Source organism: Pipistrellus hanaki (genome assembly GCF_964339955.1).
Source record: "Pipistrellus hanaki genome assembly, chromosome: 6".
Taxonomy (NCBI): Eukaryota; Metazoa; Chordata; class Mammalia; order Chiroptera; family Vespertilionidae; genus Pipistrellus; species Pipistrellus hanaki.
In genome coordinates, this window is record NC_140508.1 from 35225324 (window position 1) to 35246013 (window position 20690).

At 51.6% G+C, this 20690-nt stretch overlaps 1 protein-coding gene across 1 annotated transcript; it reads left to right on the forward strand.

Annotated features, from left to right (window-relative positions):
* Nucleotides 1-1256: 1256 nt before the first annotated feature.
* On the forward strand, nucleotides 1257-20082 carry BPIFB1 (BPI fold containing family B member 1; the record flags this gene model as incomplete). Its single annotated transcript, XM_084888425.1, has 16 exons — nucleotides 1257-1371; nucleotides 2415-2556; nucleotides 3139-3246; nucleotides 4211-4351; nucleotides 5322-5403; nucleotides 8713-8776; nucleotides 10448-10558; nucleotides 11466-11476; nucleotides 11531-11710; nucleotides 12561-12614; nucleotides 13079-13237; nucleotides 14746-14813; nucleotides 15699-15744; nucleotides 16792-16855; nucleotides 17817-17893; nucleotides 20050-20082. 16 exons carry the CDS (start codon nucleotides 1257-1259, stop codon nucleotides 20080-20082), a joined length of 1455 nt encoding a protein of 484 aa, XP_084744551.1.
* Nucleotides 20083-20690: the final 608 nt, after the last annotated feature.

The window sequence follows — 20690 nt, forward strand, 5'->3', positions numbered from 1 at the left end:
GAGTAGAAGTTGGTTGGACAAGGGACAGAAAGGCATCCCATGCGAAGGAACCACATAAGCAAATGCCAGGAGGTGAGATATGATGTGGGGTGTGTGTGTGTGTGTGTGTGTGTTTGTGTGTGTGTGTATGGTGCTGGGATTTAGGGAGAAGACACTTTTCCACAAATACAGATACTACCATCGTATTGGTTCTCTGAGTGTCTCCAATCAGAGGACAGAATAACGTGCAGATAATGACAGAAACTTCCTGGCAAAAGAGCAGAGTGGAAGGCATCATATCTGTTTTCTTGCTTTAAGTGCAAGGTGATTCTGAGTACAGGATTAGTAATAACTAATAATAACAGCTAATATTCATTGAGCTCTTATAGCATGCCAGGCCACAAATGGATGATTTCATTTAGTCCCCGCAACAACCTTGTGATGAAAGTATCCCTTATTTTATAGATGAGAAAACTGAGACTCAGAGAGGCTAAGTCCCTTGCCCAAGGTCACACAGCCAGTGGTAGAGGCAGTCCACCAACTCAGGTCTGGCTGACTCTGATGCCCATATTTCTCCTCTACCCCTAGGCTTCCTGGCACACAGGGATGGGGGATCCTGTGACTTAACAGGGGATCCTGTGACTTAACTAGACCAGTGGTCAGCAAACGGCGGCTGGCGAGCCACATGCGGCTCTTTGGCCCCTTGAGTTTTTAGCAAAGGCCAGCTTAGGAGTACTCTAATTACATTGACAACAATGTACCTACCTATAGAGTTTAAGTTTAAAAAATTTGGCTCTCAAAAGAAATTTCAGTTGTTGTACTGTTGATATTTGGCTCTGGGGACTAATGCGTTGTCCTAGTGGACTAACCACTGGCCTAGACGTTGTCAGTTTAGCAGGCTTAGATTCCCCAGTCTTCCAGGGCTCCCAAAGGCCATTCATTCATTCAGCAACCATTCGTTTATTAAATACCCACTGTGTGCCAGGCACTGTGCTGGGTGCTGGGGACACAGTGGGGAGCAGGCAGAGCAATGCTCCCTCCCAGAGCTCACGGCCTGGTCAGGGAGGCAGGTGTTGAATCAGCATGGCAAGTGTCTCTAAGAGCGCACACTATTCCCAGTCACTCCACTAAGCAGCAGCCTCTGCTGGAATCCATGCCCAAGTAAGTCACCAGGCCTGGAGGACCTGCCCTTGGCCTCTCTGCCTGGCTAACAGGGCCCTTCATGCTCACCCCAGGTTCTCTCGTCTGCCACCTGCTGCTCCCTGGCTCCCAGGAAGATGGCCGGTTCAAGGACCTTCACCCTCCTCTGTGGTTTGCTGGCAGCCACCTTAGTCGGAGCCACCCTCAGTCCTCCTGCAGTGCTCCTCCTCGGCCCGGGAATCATCAAAGACAGTAAGTCTTGGCCGCCAGGGCTTCAGCACCATCGGGCAATGGGGCAGGTAGAGCAAAGGGGAGGGGAAGCGGGGGCTGCCCATGACTGGGGGTGTGCAAGACACAGTTGGGACCCAGGTCTAGATGAGATTCGAGTGGGTAAATTATAAAGGTTGCAAGTGTCTGTGATCCCAAGAATCCATGATTCCAAGAAAAACCCTTTTCAAAAGCCATGATTCCAAAACTGACTACTCTGAGGTTCCTGCAGAACGGGGGTGGCCTGGGTGTGAGGATGCAGCTGCCCTCCCCTACAGCCAGAGGACTGGCAAAGCACCTCCTCAGAGTCTGAGGCAGTGGCCCACCAGTCTGCAGAGGGAAGACCCTCGACTGGAAACCTGGCTGCCTGGATCCAGGCCCAGCTTTCTCCCCCTCCAGCTCCCTGGCCCGGGAGCCCTCCTGAGCCTGGGCCTTGTCCTTGGAAACAAACAGAAGGCCTCTGGGCACAGGGGGCACACGTACACCTGAGTCATCCTGCCCAGGGGTGAGGGAGTGGGTGTTTACACAGCCCTGGTTGGTCAGTCACTGGGCGAGGGCTGCTTCCCCAGCATCAGGTCTCCTGCACCTCTGACCTGCTCTGCTCACAAGCCAAGTGGGACAGAGCCCAGGGCTCCTGGCTCCCAGGGCCCTGGCCCGACTCCTCTTTTCTCTGCTCAGCACTTGATACTCTTTGGATAACAGACCCATAGGATATGGATGCCAGAGAATTGTGTTTTAGGCAACAAAACAGCCCTAAACAGGGCCTTATGAGTTCCCTGCCTCATGGCTCCAGGAGTGTTGGCCGCTGGCTGGTGGGAGGGATGCAGAGGCTGGCAATGCTCAGGGGGGTGAATGGTCCATCCACGCCCCAGCCTCCCCCATCTGGGCCACATCTATGGTAGAGGGGGCCAGGATGGAACCACCCAGACCCTCACCTGTGTCCAGGCCCGAGTAGTCCTGAGCTCTCCCAGCCTGGAGCCCCGCCTTGCCCCTCCTGCTGGGCTCTAACCCTCAGAATCTGTCTCCAGAGCTGGCCCAGAAGCTGAGGGACCACGATGCTCTCCGCATCCTCCAGGAGCTGCCTCTGCTCAGCGCCATACGGGACGAGCCGGCCGGGGGCATCCCCTTCTTAGGCAGCCTGGTGAACTCTGTCCTGAACCACATCATCTGGTAAGTTGGGAACTCCCTGCCCACGCTTCTGCCCGGGACACACTTTGCACGTTTAATTGGTCAGTCAATAAGCATCAATTGGTATCAAATCTCTGTCTGACCACAAAGAATGAAACAAATGAAGTCCCTTCCTCAGAAGCTCCCAGATGAGTTAATAACCCATAAGAGAGTCACATGGGAGCCTGACAAGGTGACTCCAGAGGAAGGTCACTGGGGTGAGAGGACGAAAGTGATGCTTCTAAGTCTCGGTGACAGGTGGGCCATTGACTCCATGTTCACCAGGAGACAAGAAGAAAGGTATTCCAGGCAGAGGGGCCAGCCTGGGCAACGGCCTAGAGGGTGAGAGAGCCGGTCAGAATAGATGTTGTGGGATTCATCTCTTCAGTAATGGGGGAGCCAGGGAAGTGTTGAGAGCAGGAGCAAGGGGGTGGTTGGGGGGGAGCTGGCAAGACCATGCAGGGGAAGAACCAGTGGATAGGGCTTGGGGCCAGCGGCTGGCTGGGCACCAGGGAGACAGAGATTGAGGGGAACAAGTTTGTGGCCCATGCTCAGGTGAATCCCATCTCTCCTGCATCCATCCAGGCTGAAAATCACCTCAGCCAACATCCAGGAGCTGCAGGTGCAACCCTCTGCTGACAGCCAGGAGCTGATCGTCAATATCCCACTGGACCTGGTGGCTGGCTTCAACACGTGAGTATCCCCTTGATCAGGCATAGCAGGCAGATTCACCCACTCATCCCCCCTTTTCCACTTTGCAGGTATCTGGAAAAGAGCAAGTGCAAAGTCTATGAGGCAAAAATACATATACTTGCTTTGTTCAAAGAATGGCAAAGAGGTGTCTGGTAGGAGAGAGGAGAGTCATGGGAGGTGAGGCCAGCAGGCAGCCAAGGTCAGATCTTGCAATGCCTCTTGGACCAAGGTGAGGACTGGGCCTCTCCTGAGTGAGATGGGAGCCAGGGAGGGTTCTGAGCAAAGAGAAACATGGCATGTTTAATATTTTTAAAGAATCCTTCTGGTAGTTGTATATGGAGGCAAGAGCAGAGGCAGGCCATCCAGAAACTACTGAAATAATTCAGAGGGAGACCAGGATAGCTTGGACCGGAGTTTGGGGGCAGGAAGGTGGCGAGAAGTGGTGAGGTTCTGTATACATTTTGGAGGCAGGTGCAGACAACAGGATTTCCTGATGATTGAATGTGGGTGGAAGAGGAGGAGAGAGATTAAGGAGTCAAGGCTGAGTCCTGGGTTTTTGCCTGTGCAACTGGCAGGATGGTGTGGCCAGCAACCAAGACAGGGAAGATCGTTGAGAGGAGCAGGTTTGGGCAGGATCCGCAGTTCAATTTTGTGCATGCTAAATGTGAGATGCCTGTAAGACACCTGAGTAAGGAGCTGGGTATAAATTTGGGAGCTGTTTTAGGATTTAAACCAGGAGAGGAATAAAAAAACAGAGCCTGGGACATGCTGGAGTAAAAATAATAACATGGTGGGCTAGTGAGGGGCAAGGGTGCAGGGGAGTAAGGGGGACAGGGGTAGGAGGGTAGGAGAACCCAGCACAGGAGCCTGAGAAGAGAGGTGAGAGCCAGAGGGCAGAAAGGGGCAGCAGGTTTATTCCAGTGGAGCTGGGTGTGCTCACAGCATGAGTCACTGTCACCCCCAGGCCCCTGGTCAAGAGCATCGTGGAGATTCACATGGAGACAGAGGCCCAGGCCACCATCCGCGTGGAGAACGGCAAGAAGGGCCTTGCCCTCAGCAGCTGCACCAACAGCGGCAGGAGCCTGCGCATCAGCCTGCTGAAGAAGTGAGTGTGGGCCCTCCCGCTGGGCTCCCGCCGTGCCTGGAGGGAAGCCTCATTTCACAGATGGAAGCACTGATGCCCAGAGGTTGAAAGGGACCAGCCCTCCTGACTCTTGCTCTGGGGCTCCTTGCAGAGAAGCTGTGACGGTGGGATGTTAGCCATCCTGCCAGGCAGTGGGGCAAACTTTTAAAGGTGGAGAGGAGCCACCTACCTAGGGCCCCTCAAATCCCCCACCCCACCCCCCAGGCAGGCTAGGGTAGAGCCAGGGGTAAACCCTGCTCTGGCATCAGGCAAATGCTTCTCCTCATCCTATATAAGAAAAGCCTAATATGCAAATCTACCAAATGGCAGAATGACCGGTGGAACGACTGGTCACTATGATGCACATTGACCACCAGGGGGCAGACGCTCAATGAAGGAGCTGCCCCCAGCCCACAGGCCCCAGGCCAACCAAGGTGGGTGCCAATGGCGCCCCTCCCCCCAATCATCCCACTGGTCCCCCCACAAATGGGGCCTGATCGCTGGCCAGGCCTAGAGACCAAATTTTGTGCACCGGGCCTCTAGTGTACTATATGGGTGAAGCTGGGCTTGCCTCTCTGTGCTTCAAGCTGCAGGCAGAGGTTAGCTCAGGCCACAGCTGTAACTAACTCAGCACAGCAGAGTATGGGGCACACAGCAGGGGCTCAAAACTGCGGTGCTTCCCTCGACTTCCCCTTAGCAGGAGAATGGGGAGAAATGCCAACTGCCATTGTCCCAGTGTCCAGCACACATTTCTAGGACAACCCCCAGCCCCTGCTCCCTGAGAACTCTCTGCTCAGTAGACAGGGTCTACTCCCAGCTCTGTCTCCAGCAGGCCCAGGAAGCTTGGGCAAGTTCCTTTCCCCCCTAGACTCAGTCTCCCCTTATGTAAGACAAGGGAGGGGTGATCCTCTCTGACCTTCCCTAAGCTCTCTCCCTTTCTCCTCTCCGGAAGGATCTCTTTCATGGCCAACCCCTTAGCCAACAGTGTCATGAAACTCCTGGTGCCAGCCCTGCCCAAACTGGTGAATACCAAGGTGAGTGGAATCGGGACCTCATGGGCCTGTAACGATTGCTCCCCCTGAAGGGCTGGGCTGGAACTGCAGGCTGGTGTGAAGGGACCTTGAGTAGGAAACTGAGTCTGTTTCAGCAATGAATCCTTGAGGTCAAGATAATAGAACTGCTGAAAGTCAGCCAGGAGACTTTGGACAGGGATGTGCTGATATATCATTAACTATTCACTCTGGAGAGTTGAGTGGGGAGATCTCAGATGTATATGTAGCATCTGCTGCTTTCCCTGATGTAAACCACTCTCTTCAAGGCCAAGATCAAGCTACGAATGTGAGGTCACAGAGCAGAGTTGGGAAGGGGTGTGCCGTAGCACACCGCTGTTTGGTATTCCCACCACACGGATGCAATAGACCTAAATACCCTCAAGAGCAAGAAATAATAGTAAGATATAACAGAACAATTAGTGCGATTTAACAAAATAATTAGGAAGTAATGAGTTTTGAGGTTTCATTAACTTTGCTTTTAGTATAATTTATTTAGTTGTAAGTTTATATACTTTAATTTTTAATGATGCCTCAGCTTGGCACCGGCTCAGAAACTCCTGAAAATTTAACAAGTTGTCCTCACAAACCAGCACAAGCTGGCTGTAGTACCCTAGTGTCTCAAACCAACCGGCAGTCTTCAGGGCTCTGTCATCCGCCGGGTCCTGCTGGGTTTATTTTTCTGAGTCAGTAAACACAGTCGGTCTCCTTTTATATGTCCCTTACATGCCCCAGGTATGTTAAAACTCTGTAAGTTGGTTCATCCACTTTGACCATGGATTCCTATAAATTCCAAGATAGGTTCACAACAATGGGCCTCCGGAGGTTCCAAATACCTTGTCACATAACTAATAAGTTCTTTATAATAAAACTTTTTGGAAGAAAAAGATGATGTAATAACTAAACCACGTTAGGGGGGAAATACCCATAATGCTTCTGCCTTGGCAGCTACTTTCTCTTTTGTATATTGCACTCAAATGTTTCTGTGGCTGCACTTGGTGTCAGTACTACTTTGTATTATTTAAGTGATATATATTTTCTATGCCATTGTACACTATTCACAATTATGTAATAGCTACATCACATTTAATACTTTATTAAACCATTCCAGAGAGCCTTCTTAAAGGAATCTGAAAGTAATTTTGTAAAATTTGGCCTTTCTTACATGAGATCATTTTTCTTTTAAGAAAGGTTTGTTTTGTTTTTTGTTTTTGTTTTTCTATTTAAAAATGGGTGTTTCCTTTTCTCTCTTTCTTTCCTTTTCTTTTTTTTTTTTTTTCTTTTTTTTTTCTTTTTTAAGTGGGAGTTTCTTAAAGTAGGATCCTGGAAACTTTTTGCGAGCCTTCCCCAAAACCATTCTTAAATTGGCATCCCACTTTAACTCCCTAAAATGTGTTTTTACATTTTCTACATTTTACATTTACTAGAAAAAAAAAAAATGGCAAGGACTTGGGATTACAAATGCTCTTTGCGTTGATCTATTTTTAAGGGTGAAGAGCCACATATAGTGAACAATATGATATAACCGGCTATCTAGTAATCATGTTTTCCCATCATGCCTCACTGTAGTCGATATAATGTTCATATAAATATTTTACTTGATGTGAAGGGGAAAGGTATGGTATGTTTAAATCTGGCAGGAGCCCATCTAGAAAACACTAGAGCCCCTCTCAGTGTAAATATGTGGGTCCCATCAGTAGTGCCCTCCTTAACCAGGGTTTCAATTTCCAAAGTTTGTTACCCATGGTCCACTGGTCAAAAAATATTCAATGAAAAATTCCAGAAATAATCATTTATACGTTTAAAATGATGCACTGTTCTGAGAATCGTGATAAAATCTGGAGCTGTTCTGCTCTGTCCTAGCCTGGAGGTGAATCACCCTTTTGTCCCACACCCCCATGCCACATTGCTCCCCGCTGTTTGGTCATTCAGTAGTCCTCTTGGCTGTCAGGTAGATTGCCCTGGTATCATAGTGCTTGTGTTCCGATAACCCTTATTTTACTTACTAATGGCCACAAAGTGCGAGAGTAGTGATCCTGACAATCCAGATGTGAAAGGTATGTATAAATGGGGAAAAAACACAGTATATGTAGGGTTGGGTACCATCTGTGGTTTCGGGTATCCATTGGTGGGGGTCTTAAGATATATCCTCTGTGGTTTAGGAGGGATATTATACTGCTACCCAGGATCTACTTAGAGATTCAGATTTCATTGGTCTGGGTCGGGCCTTAGTATCCCAGAGAATTCTGGCTCGTATCCTGGAGGATTCTAATGTGTGAGCAGAGTTGACAGCACTGGTGAAGCTGAAGGAAGAGGAACTCTGGGGTAAGATGAAATGGTTGCCAGGGACACCTTTCCCATGAGAAACAGGTGGTCCCTTGGCAGTGAAGTCTGGGGGTCTCTGAACCCGAGTCCTCTATCCTCCATCCTCCTGGGTTCTGGGTTGGCAGAGCAGCTAGGAGCAGGAAATGGGTTTTTCACAGAAAAAGTTGACATTTCTCAAAGTGCAATTCCTTTCTTGGGAGACAGCAATGGGTGGTCAGCCAACAGGTTCTTCCGCTGGGGGAACTGCACCTGAGACAAAACCTGGGGTGCCTGAAAACGGGCTGTAGAGCAGAGCAGGAGCTCCTTTGGGGCCCACGGGCAGGTAGATGTTTATCCCCGTCTTGAACAGAGCAGATAAGGCCAGGATTGGGTGAGGCCAGGGTTTCCCACCCTTGGCACAACTGACATTTAACCCAGATCATTCTTTGCTGTGGGGAGCTGTCCTGGGCACTGTGGTGGCCTCTATCCACCAGATGCCAACAACATCACCTCCCTATTTGTGACAACTAAAAATGTCTCCAGAAATTTCCAGATGTCTTCTGGGGGACATCTGGAAATTGCTCCCTGATGAAAACTGCTGGCAAATTTGGGGGTTGGCTAGAAACCCACAAAGGACACAAAGAGATTCTTCTCCTGTCTGCTTCGGTCTGTCCTGCTGGCCTCTGTGCTGAGTCTGAGATGCAGAAGGAATACGTGAATGAGGGAACGGCCTCTCCATCTCCCTCTCATGGAAAACATGGGCTCTTGGGAACAAGATGGAAACCAAAGGTCCCAGGTTCACCGGGGTCTGAAGTGGGGTGCCCTGAGCAGCAGAGTTGGCTGGGGGAGTAGATTGCCCCTGAGTCCTCTACCCCACGGACAAAGTCCCGGCTGGCCGTGAGCACAGCGGTGGGACTGAGGCCACGTGGGCTGGGCACGGGTCACGAGGGACCCCCTTGCTGATGAAGCTCCGCTTTGGTGCTGTTGCAGCTGTGCCCCGTGATCGAGGCGGCCTTTGAAGACATGCGTGAGGAGCTCCTGCGCCTGGTGAAGGGTGAGTGCACCGCTCTCTCCCACCTTTTTTCTTTTCTGCTGAGCCAGCCTCCGGGCTGCGGCTCTGGAGGGGGCGCCTCCCCAGCCTGGCCTGAGCAGCCGCTGGGAAGAGCACCAGTTGATCCCTGCCTGGGAGGAGCAAACAGGAATTCACAGCTCTGAGCTCACCAGTACCTACTATAGGCAGGTTTCCACATGAGCCTGCCGGTCACCCCAAAGAAATCTGAGTTCAAATGCCCCCTCTACCATTGACTTGTCTCGTGACTATGGGAAGCCAGCTCCACCTCCTTATCCTCAGCTTCCTCATCTGCGAAATGGGACTTATACATTCCTACCTCCGGATTGTTAGTGAGAATTAAAAGTTTGTAGGAAAGTTCCAGGCACATAGCAGAAAGAAACTTATTCAAATGTGTGCTGAATGGATGCATAAATGAATGATACAGCAAAGACTGTGGGCTGAGAGGAAAGACCAGACGTATGCTCAGGAGGGTTGTTTCTCCCTCCCTGAGTAACAGAAATGGCGGTCACAGGCTTCTACCCCCACCTCAAGTGTCTGCTGTGCTCAAGTGCCTCAGAGCGGGGATGGGAAGGAAGGAGACAATTCTATTGTCTACTGCTTGGGGGTCTGAAGTGGCTCGTACAGAGGGGCCACCAGAGAGGAGTGGGAAGAGAACGGAATCGGTAGCATTGAGCACCCATAGAGCAAATACTGCGCTTGGTGTTTCATATGATCATTACCCCACTTCACAGATCAGCAAACTGAGGCACAGAGAAATTACGTCAGTTATTCGAGTTCACAGAAGTTAGTGATGGAGAAGGCTTAGATCCAATTCTTCAAATTTCAGGTGTGGTGTAATTCAGATTCAAGCCAACTTTACTAGGCACCCGTCCTGTACAACCCATGAGGCCAGCATTACTGTATTACACCCCCACTTTGAAATGAGTGAACTGAGATGGAGGAGGGAAGAAACTGCCTAAGGCTACGGTGGCTAGGACGGAAGTCTATCTGGCTCCTCTGCTCCCCTGGAGTGGGGCAGGCTTGGAGGTGCAGGGAGGGAGGTAGGGTGTAAGTGGTCCTATGGCCTACTCCCTGCCCCGCCCACCCCTGAGCCCCCTCCACTGCCCTTCCCATTCTCCGCCCAACAGCGAAGGCAGCTGAGACACCTCCGCCCCCTCGCGGCCAAGTAGGGAATCCCAAGGAGAATACGTTTGATCCAGTGAACAAACAGATCCAGACCTGCCTGGATAGGATTAGTCTGGTGGGGAGGTGGAGAGTTACAAGCAATAGGTCAGCTTTGTTCACACCAGGACCTTGACATAGGATCCCTGGGTCCAAATCTTTTCCCAGTATGAGCAAATCTCTTCACTTTCCTGAGCCTCCGTTTTCCCGTTTGTAAAATGGGGGTAATAGCAGCACCTACTGCCCCCTAAGGTTCTTGTGAGGATTAAATGAGCCAACACATATAAAGGTTTAACACAGTTCAGCACTCAGTACATGTTTAATAAATGTCAGTTATTATCATTTTTATCATCATCATCAACACCATCATTACTCCTGCTCCTCTCTACTGACCCCTCCCCCTGCAATGACCCAGTCCAGCCAAAAGCAGCCCCCACACAGCCTATCCCACCCTGCCCCTCACCCTCACACAGCTTTCTTCTCGTCTCTGAGCAGCGCCCGTTGCCATGAACAGTGACCATCTGGAGTTTGACCTTCTGTCCTCTGCCATCAAGGACAACATCGTCCGGCTCAACCTGGGGGTGAGTGTCATGGACCCTGAGAGTGAGGTGTGGACATCACTGCCTTCCCTGACCCCCAGGGCCAGACGCCCGGGGTCTGTTCCAGGGGAGAAAACCCTGGTCCCCGTTACGACGCACGGGCTGGATTTAGAAAAATCTCACTCTGCTGAACATGTCCCACGCAAACCATTGTGATGGAGCAAACACGGCAGGCAGGCTCCAAGGGCCCAGCACAAAGCATCGATCCTGGCGAGCTGTCCTCCGACCCTGACGTCCCCGGTCACAGGCCAGCGTGTTTGCTGGGGCTCTTGGCATTTTTCTCAGGCAAGCCCCCGCCAGTCCCCACACATCTGATTACCTCACAACGGGAGCCCAGGATCAAAACACACAGGCCTACGTTTCTCTCCCAGCTCCACCAGTCCCTGGCTGTGGGGCTGTGGGCAAGTTTCTTCCCCTCTTTAAGCCTCAGTTTCCTCATCTGTAAGATGTCGGTAATCAGAGTGCCCAAGGAGAGAGTGAAATGCGACTGAAGACGGCCAGGCAGGAAGATCCTGGTAAAGGGAGCTGCATACACCCTGGAGCTCGACTCCCGAAGGGACCACACCAACGCGGGCAGCTTGCATCCCAGACCAGTTCTCACGGGTCCCTTGGAAAACGGCAGCATCAAGCATTTCCATCCTTTTTTTTTTTTTTTTTTTTTTTTTACAGTTTTTAATTTCCCTTCATCCAAAGGGCTTGTGCTGTATCTGAAAAGTTGAAACCTAGATGCCAAATAAGACATTTAAAGTTTAAAGAAAAATCAGAGATTATCTGAGGGGTGCAGGTGGGGTAGATATTGCTAGGCACCTGAGATAACTCATCACCTACAGCGAGGCACTGAATTCTGGGCTGAGCTTCCAGGCTGCAAGTGCAAAAAGGGAAACAGGCTGAGTGGCCTTGTCTCCTTCCAGGTGGCGGCTGGGTAAGGTGTGGGGTTAGAGTTTCGATACCAGCTCTCTGCTCCGTGTCTCCTTAGGCCAAGTTGCGGGACTCCCAGGGAAAGGTGACCAGAGGGTTCAATGAGCCCGGGGCTTCCCTGACCATACCGGCTCTGGACGGCGCCCCGTTCACCTTCACCGTGAGGCAGGACGTGGTGGACGCTGCAGTAGCTTCCCTTCTCCCTCCGGAAGAACTCATGGTCCTGCTGGACTACGTGGTAAGCCCCGGAGTGGGACAGAGGATGCAGCCGCCTCTACGGCATCATGGGAATTTTCTGAGCCAAAGGGGATGCGAGGACCCCGGAGCCCGTGGGCACGAAGCCCCTGTCGAGCTTAGTTTACACCCCTCCCGTCACGGCGAGCTTCCTCCCACCCCTAACAGTCTGTCTCTGACACGTAGTGCTAAAGAGGAAGCTTTCCCTGTAACATCCGGTCCTGGTCCTCGTTCCGCCCTCTGAGAACAGGACACACCTGGTTCTCCTTCCGAATAGCAGTCCTGTCTGTCCACCGTGGGGCCCGTGGCAGACATGACTAATCAATCATGGTCCTCCCATTGGAATGCTTCTCAACACAGCCCGCCCTAGTCACCCAGGGTGTGCCGCCGCCTCCACAGTGACTGATGGGGAAACTGAGGCCTACTGGGCAGAAGCGTTGCCCCAAGGTGACGGGAGGGTGTCCGGACTTCAAGGAAGCTGACAGACAACAGGTAGCCAAGCTCTTGAGAATCAGAACTGAGCGTAGAGGGCTGAGAATGTGAGAAGAGAGGGATGGTCACCAGCAACCACATTCAGGACGACAGTAAGAACTGGGTCACTTCTCTGTGCGCTCTGAGAGCAATGAGCTGCCCACAAACCCACAACCACCACCAACCCACAGGCCGGCCGGGACCCCCCGCCTCACAGCAGCTAACAGAGGGCTGTTTTTCACCAGTGACAAATACGTAGCCTGGACCACCGGGCCCACCCGGCTTTTCTGGGGTCCTGGGGATCGCGGCCATGGGGCTGCTGCAGGGATGTCCCCCCCACCCCACCTCCCAGCTGACCTGCTCTGGCTTCCTCTCATCCTCAGCTTCCTGAGATGGCCCTCCAGCTGAAGCACAGCATCAATCGGATCAGTGAGAAGGTCGGTCCATGTGCCACCTGCAGCTGGATGGGTGTTTGCGGGGGTCTGTGCTCAGGCCTCCGGGGAATAAAATGGTGTGAGACCGCTCTCCTTCCTTCCAGCACTAGTGACTTCTACAGGCCCGCCCCTGTCCTCAGGAAGATCTCAGTCCGACAGGGCAGGTCGGCCTGAGTCACATGATTACACAGATAGCATGTCCGTTAAGAGGACAGATGCGAAGAGTTATGAAAGCGTTGATGGGGCACTGACAGGGTCCGGAAATCTAGGGAGGACTTCCCCGGAGAGAAGGGGATTCCAGGCAGAGGGAGAAGCCAAACCACAGGCTTAGAGGGTGAGAGCAATCCACGTCAGGATGGAGCGGACAGCATGGCTGGAGCACCGAGAGGACGCAGGGAGGCCGGGGAGCTGGGCACGGGCCGGCCACGGGGACCTGAGGGCCACAGGCAGGCGCGATGTCCTTCCAGGCGGCGGGCCAGCTGAGGCACACGCAGATCGTGAAGATCCTGACCCAGGAGCCCCCGGAGCTCCTTCTGGATGAGGGCAGCGCCAAGGTGGCCCAGATGATCGTGCTGGAAGTGTTCCCCACCAACGAAGTCCGCCGCCCCTTCTTCACCCTGGGCATCGTGAGTTCGCGGCGCGTGACACCGGGGGCACCTGCGCTACTCCAGTTCACCCCTCTTGCTTTGCTAAACGTCTCCACCCTTCTTGTCGCCCAGCAGGAGGGCACTAGAGCGAGCTCTAACCCCAAGGATCAGGAGCTTTGGGGGCCCAACTCTGACCCTGTGACTTTATTAGTCAGTCAAGACTTTGCACCCCCTTTTCAATCAGTTCCTGGCCACCCGATCGTCCCCAGGGGTGGTAAGGACATGGCTCCCAGCAAGGCCACTCTGTTCCAGCAGGAGCATGGCCACAGCGAAGGGGCTGGGACTGCAAGCTGCAGCCCTGGGCGGGGAGGGACGGATGGATGCCCTCTAAAGGGGATCTGAGGGGGGCACTGACCACGCCCACCGCAGAGGCAGAGAGAAGGGAGAGAACGCAGGGTTCATGCCTGGCTGCTGGAACCGTGCCCGGCCAAGGGGTCTGGAGAGGACCTGGTTGCTGTCCTCCCAGCAGAGCCCCCACACAATTTCAGGGGTGCCATCCACAAAAGACCGCAGGAGACACAGCACCCTAGCTTCCTGCAATGAAGGATATTCTTTTGTTGTTGTTGTTAATCCTCACCCAGGCATATTTTTCCATTGATTTTTAGAGAGAGTGGAAGGAAAGGGAAGAAACAGAGAGAGAGAAACACATCAATGTGAGAGAGACACATTGATTGGTTGCCTCCCGCATGTGTCCCGACCAACTGGTGCAGGAGGTTGAGCCTGCAACCTGTGCCCTTAACCGGAATCGAACCCGAGACCCTTCAGTCTGAGGGTCAATGTTCTAACCACTGAGCCACTGGCTATGGCTATTGGAGGATATTTTGATTCTCAACCAGCAATGAGAATGAGCTTCCCTCCATGGCCAATGGCAGGCACTTTTCCAAAGGTCCCCAGGCCCAGGCCTAAAGGACGAGTCTGTCCTCTGGATGCAGCTCCCTGGAGCCAGAGCCTGGCACCCTGCCCTCAGGTTCCCCTCCCACCCACCCCTACCCCACCCCGCCCACAGGTCAAGCTGATGTATAGCTTTGGCACTTGTATTCGAAACTTGACTTTGCTTCTGACCTTTCTGATAATAATAATAATAATAACAATAATAGTTAACATTACCAGAAGGTTACTGATCCTTGTCCCTCAGCCTCCTCACCTCTACCATGAGGTAAAAATAGAAGCCGCTTCAAAGAGTTGTGGTGATCAAAGGAGATCATCACATAAACTTCCTAAACCTGCCAGACACACCGTGAAGGCTCCGCTGTCATCATCGTTTCCCACAGCAATCCCATGTGGTTGTCTGTTCCGTGGGGAGGGGGTACAGGTACTACCCCATTTAATAGATGCGGAAAGTGAGGCCAGAGCGGTCAAACCCTTTCCCAAGGTCGCAGAACCAATAGCTGAGACCCGAGAGTCAGCTTGACCCCGGAGCGCCTTGCAGAACCCCACTCCCCACCTTTGATGCATCCTCTGAAAGAAACGTGGGCTTCTCGTTGCAGGAAGCCAACTCGGAAGCTCAGTTTCATATCAAAGGCGATCGGCTTATGCTCAACTTAAATGAAATCAGGTAAATCATAGCAAAGGATCTGGCGATGGAAATGAGTGCCCTCTGGTGGCCGTTGGGTTTCTTTAAACACAGCACTGTGAGTCTCTGGGGTGTGAGCATCCCGTGAAGGCTACCCCAGGGCAGGCAGAACGGCTGCCTTACCTGGACTGTCCAGCTGCCGAGGACTGAGTGTGAGAGACGGAGAAAGAAAGGGAAGTGGCCTTACAGCAGCCGTGAGGCATGCTGACCCTGGCCACAGGAACAGCCTGCCCAGCATCATCTCCTCGGCTGCGGGCGGCCCATTCTGGACACCTCCACACAGAGGCAGTGACGGTCATGCCTCCGTGCAAAGCCCCCATGGAGCCCAGCCCAGAAGCACGGAGCTCCGGCTGCCCTCTGCACCCCACACCCTCCTGCCGCCCGAGAGGAGTTCCGGGGCTACAAGCTGGAGCCTCCTGGGGCATATCAAGCCCCTGCATGTGTTGTGATCGGCCCACACAGGGTAGGGTTTTTTAATATAAATGAGTTGCCAACATATAAAAACCAGAATTTCTGCTGTCATAGGCCTGCATTCCTACAGGGCAGCAGTTGAGCTTGGAATCAAATATCCCCTTTAGAGCAAGACTGAGCTCCTCAGTTCACAGTGGTCCTCACTCCTGAGGATGATTTGTGTGATTTTTAACTATTTGCTTTCTGTCTCCCCATCCCACCCTCAATTACAATGTAAGCTCCATAAAGCAAGAATCTGAGTTGGTTCACTGCTGAATCTCCAAGCCTACACTGTGCCTGGTACATAATAGGTGCTCAATGAACAGCTGTTGAATGAATGAATGAATGAATGAATGAATGCATGAATGCATGCATGGGACTTGGAGGGACCATTCTCATGGGCATTTTCTGTTGCAGTTCTGATCGGATCCACCTGATGAACTCAGACATTGAATTGTTCGACGTGAGTATTAACGGCTTGTCCAGAATGGTCCATTTCAAAGGAGACATTTTGTAGAATGTGCTTTCAACAGGTCCCCATCGTGGGCTGGCCAGCCTCCACATTATCAGCTACACAGTCTAAGCTCCTGGTTCAGACATTTACCTGCTCTGTGCCAAACACAGCTGAGAACACACACTACGGACACTCAGATACACATCCACTTTTCTGTGAAGCTTTGACCCTAAATTAAGAAACAACACTCTCTCCTCTTCACAATCTCATAAACTCATCTCAGTGACCGTGAGCAGCCCTTTCCTGGTCCTCAGCGTTCTCCTCTGAGTAGGACTAAGTCAGAGTCTGCGATTGGCTGAATCCTGTCTTGTGGCGTGGTGTCGGTTCTGGGGTTTGGTTGGTTTGTTTTTGTATTTTGTTTTGGTTGGGGTTCTTTTTTGTCTTTACATGTGTTTTTTAATATATTTTTATTGATTTCAGAGAGGAAGGGAGGGGGAGAGAGAGATAGAAACACCAATGATGAGAGGGAATCATTGATCGGCTGCCTCTTGTACACCCCACACTAGGGGTTGAGCCCACAACCGAGGCATGTCCCCTGACTGGGAATCGAACCGTGACCTCCTCGTTCATAGGCTGATGTCAACCAGTGAGCCATGCTGGCCAGGCTGTCCTTATATATTTTTTTTTTTAATTTTTTATTGGTATTTTAAAACGGGAGGTTTCACATGAAATCAGGACACTGCCTTCCCTTGAGAAGTCAAAACCTCAGGAAGCACAGGGCTGCATTTCCTAAGGGCACGTTCTACTGGAGGCCTGGAGAGTGGAGGGTGGGGCACATCCTTCAGATGTACCCCAACCCTCTGACCTAGGGGACCCCAGGGCCAGTTGTGTTTGTGTCACTCCCAGGAGCCTTAGCAACTTGGACTGGCAGGGGACTTGGAACTCCAGCGTCCCCACCAGCTGTCCTCAGGATGGGGCTGGGCTGTGCCGGTTCTTGGGATGGCTGCGGGGACTGGAGATTCTCAGCCAGGAAACAACGTCCCTTCTCTCTCACAGCCTGAGATTCTGAAAGACATCGTCATGGATCTCCTCGCCGCCATCTTGCTGCCAAACGAGAATGGTGCGTCCCTGTGCTATCCATCCCCCCCCCCCCCCCCCCCCCCGCTTCCCAGAGGGTGGGCCCGTTACTTCTCCTGCCCGAGTCTCCATCTGCCGCCCCTTTCGCTCATTTTCCATCCTGCTTCAAATTCCACTTCTCCAGGAAGCCTTTCTGGTCACCCATCTAGAAATGAGCTCTCCCTTCCCCCACTTCCTTGACTGGTTCCAGAGCCTCAGTACGCAAAGATGAGCCAGGCAGTGCCCATGGGGATGGCAGCGGGGGACCGGGGTATAAACAGACAATGCACACTCGATATGCCTCAGACAGACCCGGTTCAAGTCTCAATTCCCTCTTGCTGGCTCCCCTGCCTTAGATGAGCTGCCTTATTATTCTGAGCCTCCGTTTCTCCATCTGTAAAATGGGGAAATGAGAGTACCTCCTTCAGAAGCATAAAGGAGATGGTCTTTGTCAGGGGCAGAGGGGGCTGCCTAGCACAGTTGGTGTTCAACATTTCTCAGCCATGGTTGTTGTTGGCGTTGTTATTTGTGTTCGTGGTGGAGGAAGCCGAGAGAAAAGATGGAATTATTCTAATTAAGCCTCAGGTCATGGGGGTGGGAAGGTTGGTCACCTATGACAAGCCCACCTCTTTCACTTCTTCATTTTATTGGAATGAGAAATCTCTCAATGTCCACACTTGTGCTGTGGATGATGGGAGGCCTGGTGCTTAAGCAGGAGTGTGAGAGGAAGTGGGGGGGGGGGGGGTGCCCTTTGGAGCAGCCAGAGCCTGTGATGGGTGGAGGCAAAGGCTAAGGAGAGGAGGCTACATGGATGCTGGGCAGGAGGACAGCTGAGCAGAGGCAAAAGGGGCAGCCTGCGTCGGGCGTGCCAGGTCCTGAGCCCGCCTCTGGGAGTGGTGAGCTTACCCACAGCTGCCCAGGCCCACCCCAGGCCCAGCAGTCTCCAACCATACTTGTTATTTCAGCCAAATTAAGATCCGGGATCCCACTGTCGATGGTGAAGGGCTTGGGATTTACCGAATCTTCATTGACTCTGACCAAGGTGAGTGGGGTGGACATCCCGCCCCAGCGAGGGCATCGTCACTAGGAAAGCCCGGGGCTGGGAGGTGTGGGCTGGGCTCCAATCCTGACCCCGTTGGTCACACATGAAGGGCCTTGGGCACGTTGCTTCTTCTTCTCTCAGGACCTCAGTTCCTCATCTGTCGCTGGAAGAGTACAATCGTCCTTGACAGGGGTTGATACTCCTCCAGCTTTTTCCACCCTAGCTTCCATTCATTTGTTTGCTCATTGATTCAGTGAGGCCTGCCACAGTAGATGCTCAGTAAATGCTTATTGAACATCTGACACTTGTTGGCAGCTGTTACGGAGAGGAGCTGTAGCATCATCCACCCCCTCTTCCCCCAAATATTGTCATTAATAATATTTAACAGCCCATAATCATGTTGCGCCAGATACTGAGGTATCTTGCTCAGTCTTCACAACTATCCTATGAGGTACATCCTGTTGTCATCCCCATTTTACAGATGGGGAGACTGAGAGTGAGAGATGGCAAGTCCGTTTCCGAGGTCACACGCTCAGTAGGTGGCAGAGTAGAGATCCGCACTCGGCACCTGCCCTGATAACCTCCCGCTGTAGGCTCCGGTCTCCACGTGAGCCAATGACAGTGAGGTGATTCCCTCTTAGTCAGCTGGCCAGCAGGCATTTACTAAGCACCTACTATGTGCGAGGCACTGAGCACAACTGTGAACAAAAAAAGACAGAAACCCCTGCCTTCTTGGAGTTTCTAGTCCACTTCGGAGTGGGGGAGACATTGAAAGCACAAGTATTAACAATGAAAAGCATCCACAGTTAACTGCCCATCCTTACTCAGCCAGGGTGCCCAAGCAAAGGCCAGGGAGGCACGTCCATCTGTTTAGTTCCAGAGAAATCCCCAGAGGAAAGGAAGTCTCCAAAATGCCCCACCCCACTAGAGTCCATTTTGGGGGAAGGATAGGAGGCTTTGTTAACGAGCTTCCAAGGCAAGCTGACATTTGACTTATAATCAGCTGCCCCCCTCAACAACCGCGCCCACGCTTTAGCGGCTTTGATGGAGAATACTGAGAACAGTTCTGTGGATGGTACCGAAAGAGGCTGAGAATCTAGACTTAGGGGCCAGGGGATCAGTTCAGATCCCAGCTCTGCCTCTCTCTAGCCATCGGACCTCAGGCATGTCCTCTGGCCTCTCTGAGCCCAGCTTCCTCATCCACAAAACTCAGCAGATGTCTGAACTCACAGGCCATGCACTAAGGGACTACATTACAATAATCCGAGTAAAATATACGTAGTTTATTTATCTAAGACATACATGGATTGGTGTTGGATGGACAATGGGTATCCATACAAGCTGAAGCTTGGTTTATTTCACATATCTCTTATTAGGGGACATTTAGCAATGCTCCTTTTTTTTTTTTTTTTTTTAAACAACCTGCATCACATAATTTATCATTTACAGTTTGAGCTGCAAAAGTATCATTTCATTCTTTGGAACGGTTTCCAAATTTTCTGGTCTACTCTGTTCATTTATTTTGGACTCAGCAGCACATTCATTTCCTTTTTATAGCTTTATAATATAATATGTTTTAAAGTCTAGTCAAACAAATGAATAAGTGGTTAGATATAAGATAAAGCAAGTATAGCTTTTTAAGTGGGAGAATCTAGATCATGACTACATAAGTGATCACATAAAATTCTTTCAACTTTATTGTATGTTTGAAAATGACCAAAATAAAATGTTGGGGGATATCCAATAGATTAAGTTCTTCCTATCACACTTAGTTAAAAAAAAAAAAAAAAAAAAAAAGCCAGAGCCTTGTTAAAAATTTAGCTGCCTAAATGGGGGGGAAAGGGGAACATATGTAATAGTTTCAAAAATAAATATTTTTTAAAAGATTTAGCCCAATGGATACAACCAGAAATCTGCATTTGAGCAAACTTTTGGGAGCGTGTTGGTGATCAGCTGGGGCTAGGGGCAATGATCCTATACAATCCCACTCTCTGCAGGCAGACCCTACTCCTCTGTCCTTTCCAAGAATTCTGTATGAGTGAGCTCAGGACCATGACCCTCAATACCAGGGGTCACCTTGAGGAGGACAGACCAGCGTAAATCACAAGGCAGGAGGTATAAAAACAACCCAGCTAACTTTTCTCCTCCAATTGCAGGACGCCTTTGTGATCACTCCAGTCACCCCGTAGAACCCTGGACCCCTCTCCTCTCTTCCAATGAAGACTTGGACAGTGGCCACCTGGGGCAGGCTGGCTCCCAGTGGCATCCAGCTCCATAGGTTCCCTCTCTGCAATAAATAAATAGTTGTCTATGACTTGTGAAGTCTGGAGTGTATTTGTCTCAGGAGTCACTGTGCCCTTGGCAGGCCAATGGGCTGGACATCCAAGCTACATCTGGATCATGTTCAGGCCCTTCTGAGCCGATCTGGGCCACATCGGAGCTATGTTTGGGCCACATCAGACCACATGTGGATAGCATCCAGGGTTTTGGCCACCTCTCTGGGCTTCAGGAATAAGAAAGCTGGTTGTGCCCTCCTACCTTCTGGGTTGGCCCTAAGACCCCCACTTGGTGGGACAACCTCTCGGCCAGGGTCGCATGCTTTGTTGGCCTTGGCAGTGTGGTGGGTCGAGAGCTGTCTGAACAACGTGTCTGTAGAGGCAGGCTTAGCCTTCTGACCGGCCCCCCTCGATGGTGGTTCACCCTGGAAGGTGGCTCCCTGCAATGGGCCTCAGTTTTTCTCTCTGTAAAATGGGAGAGTCATATTCCAATCTTAGAAGGCTATAGTGAGGATGGCATG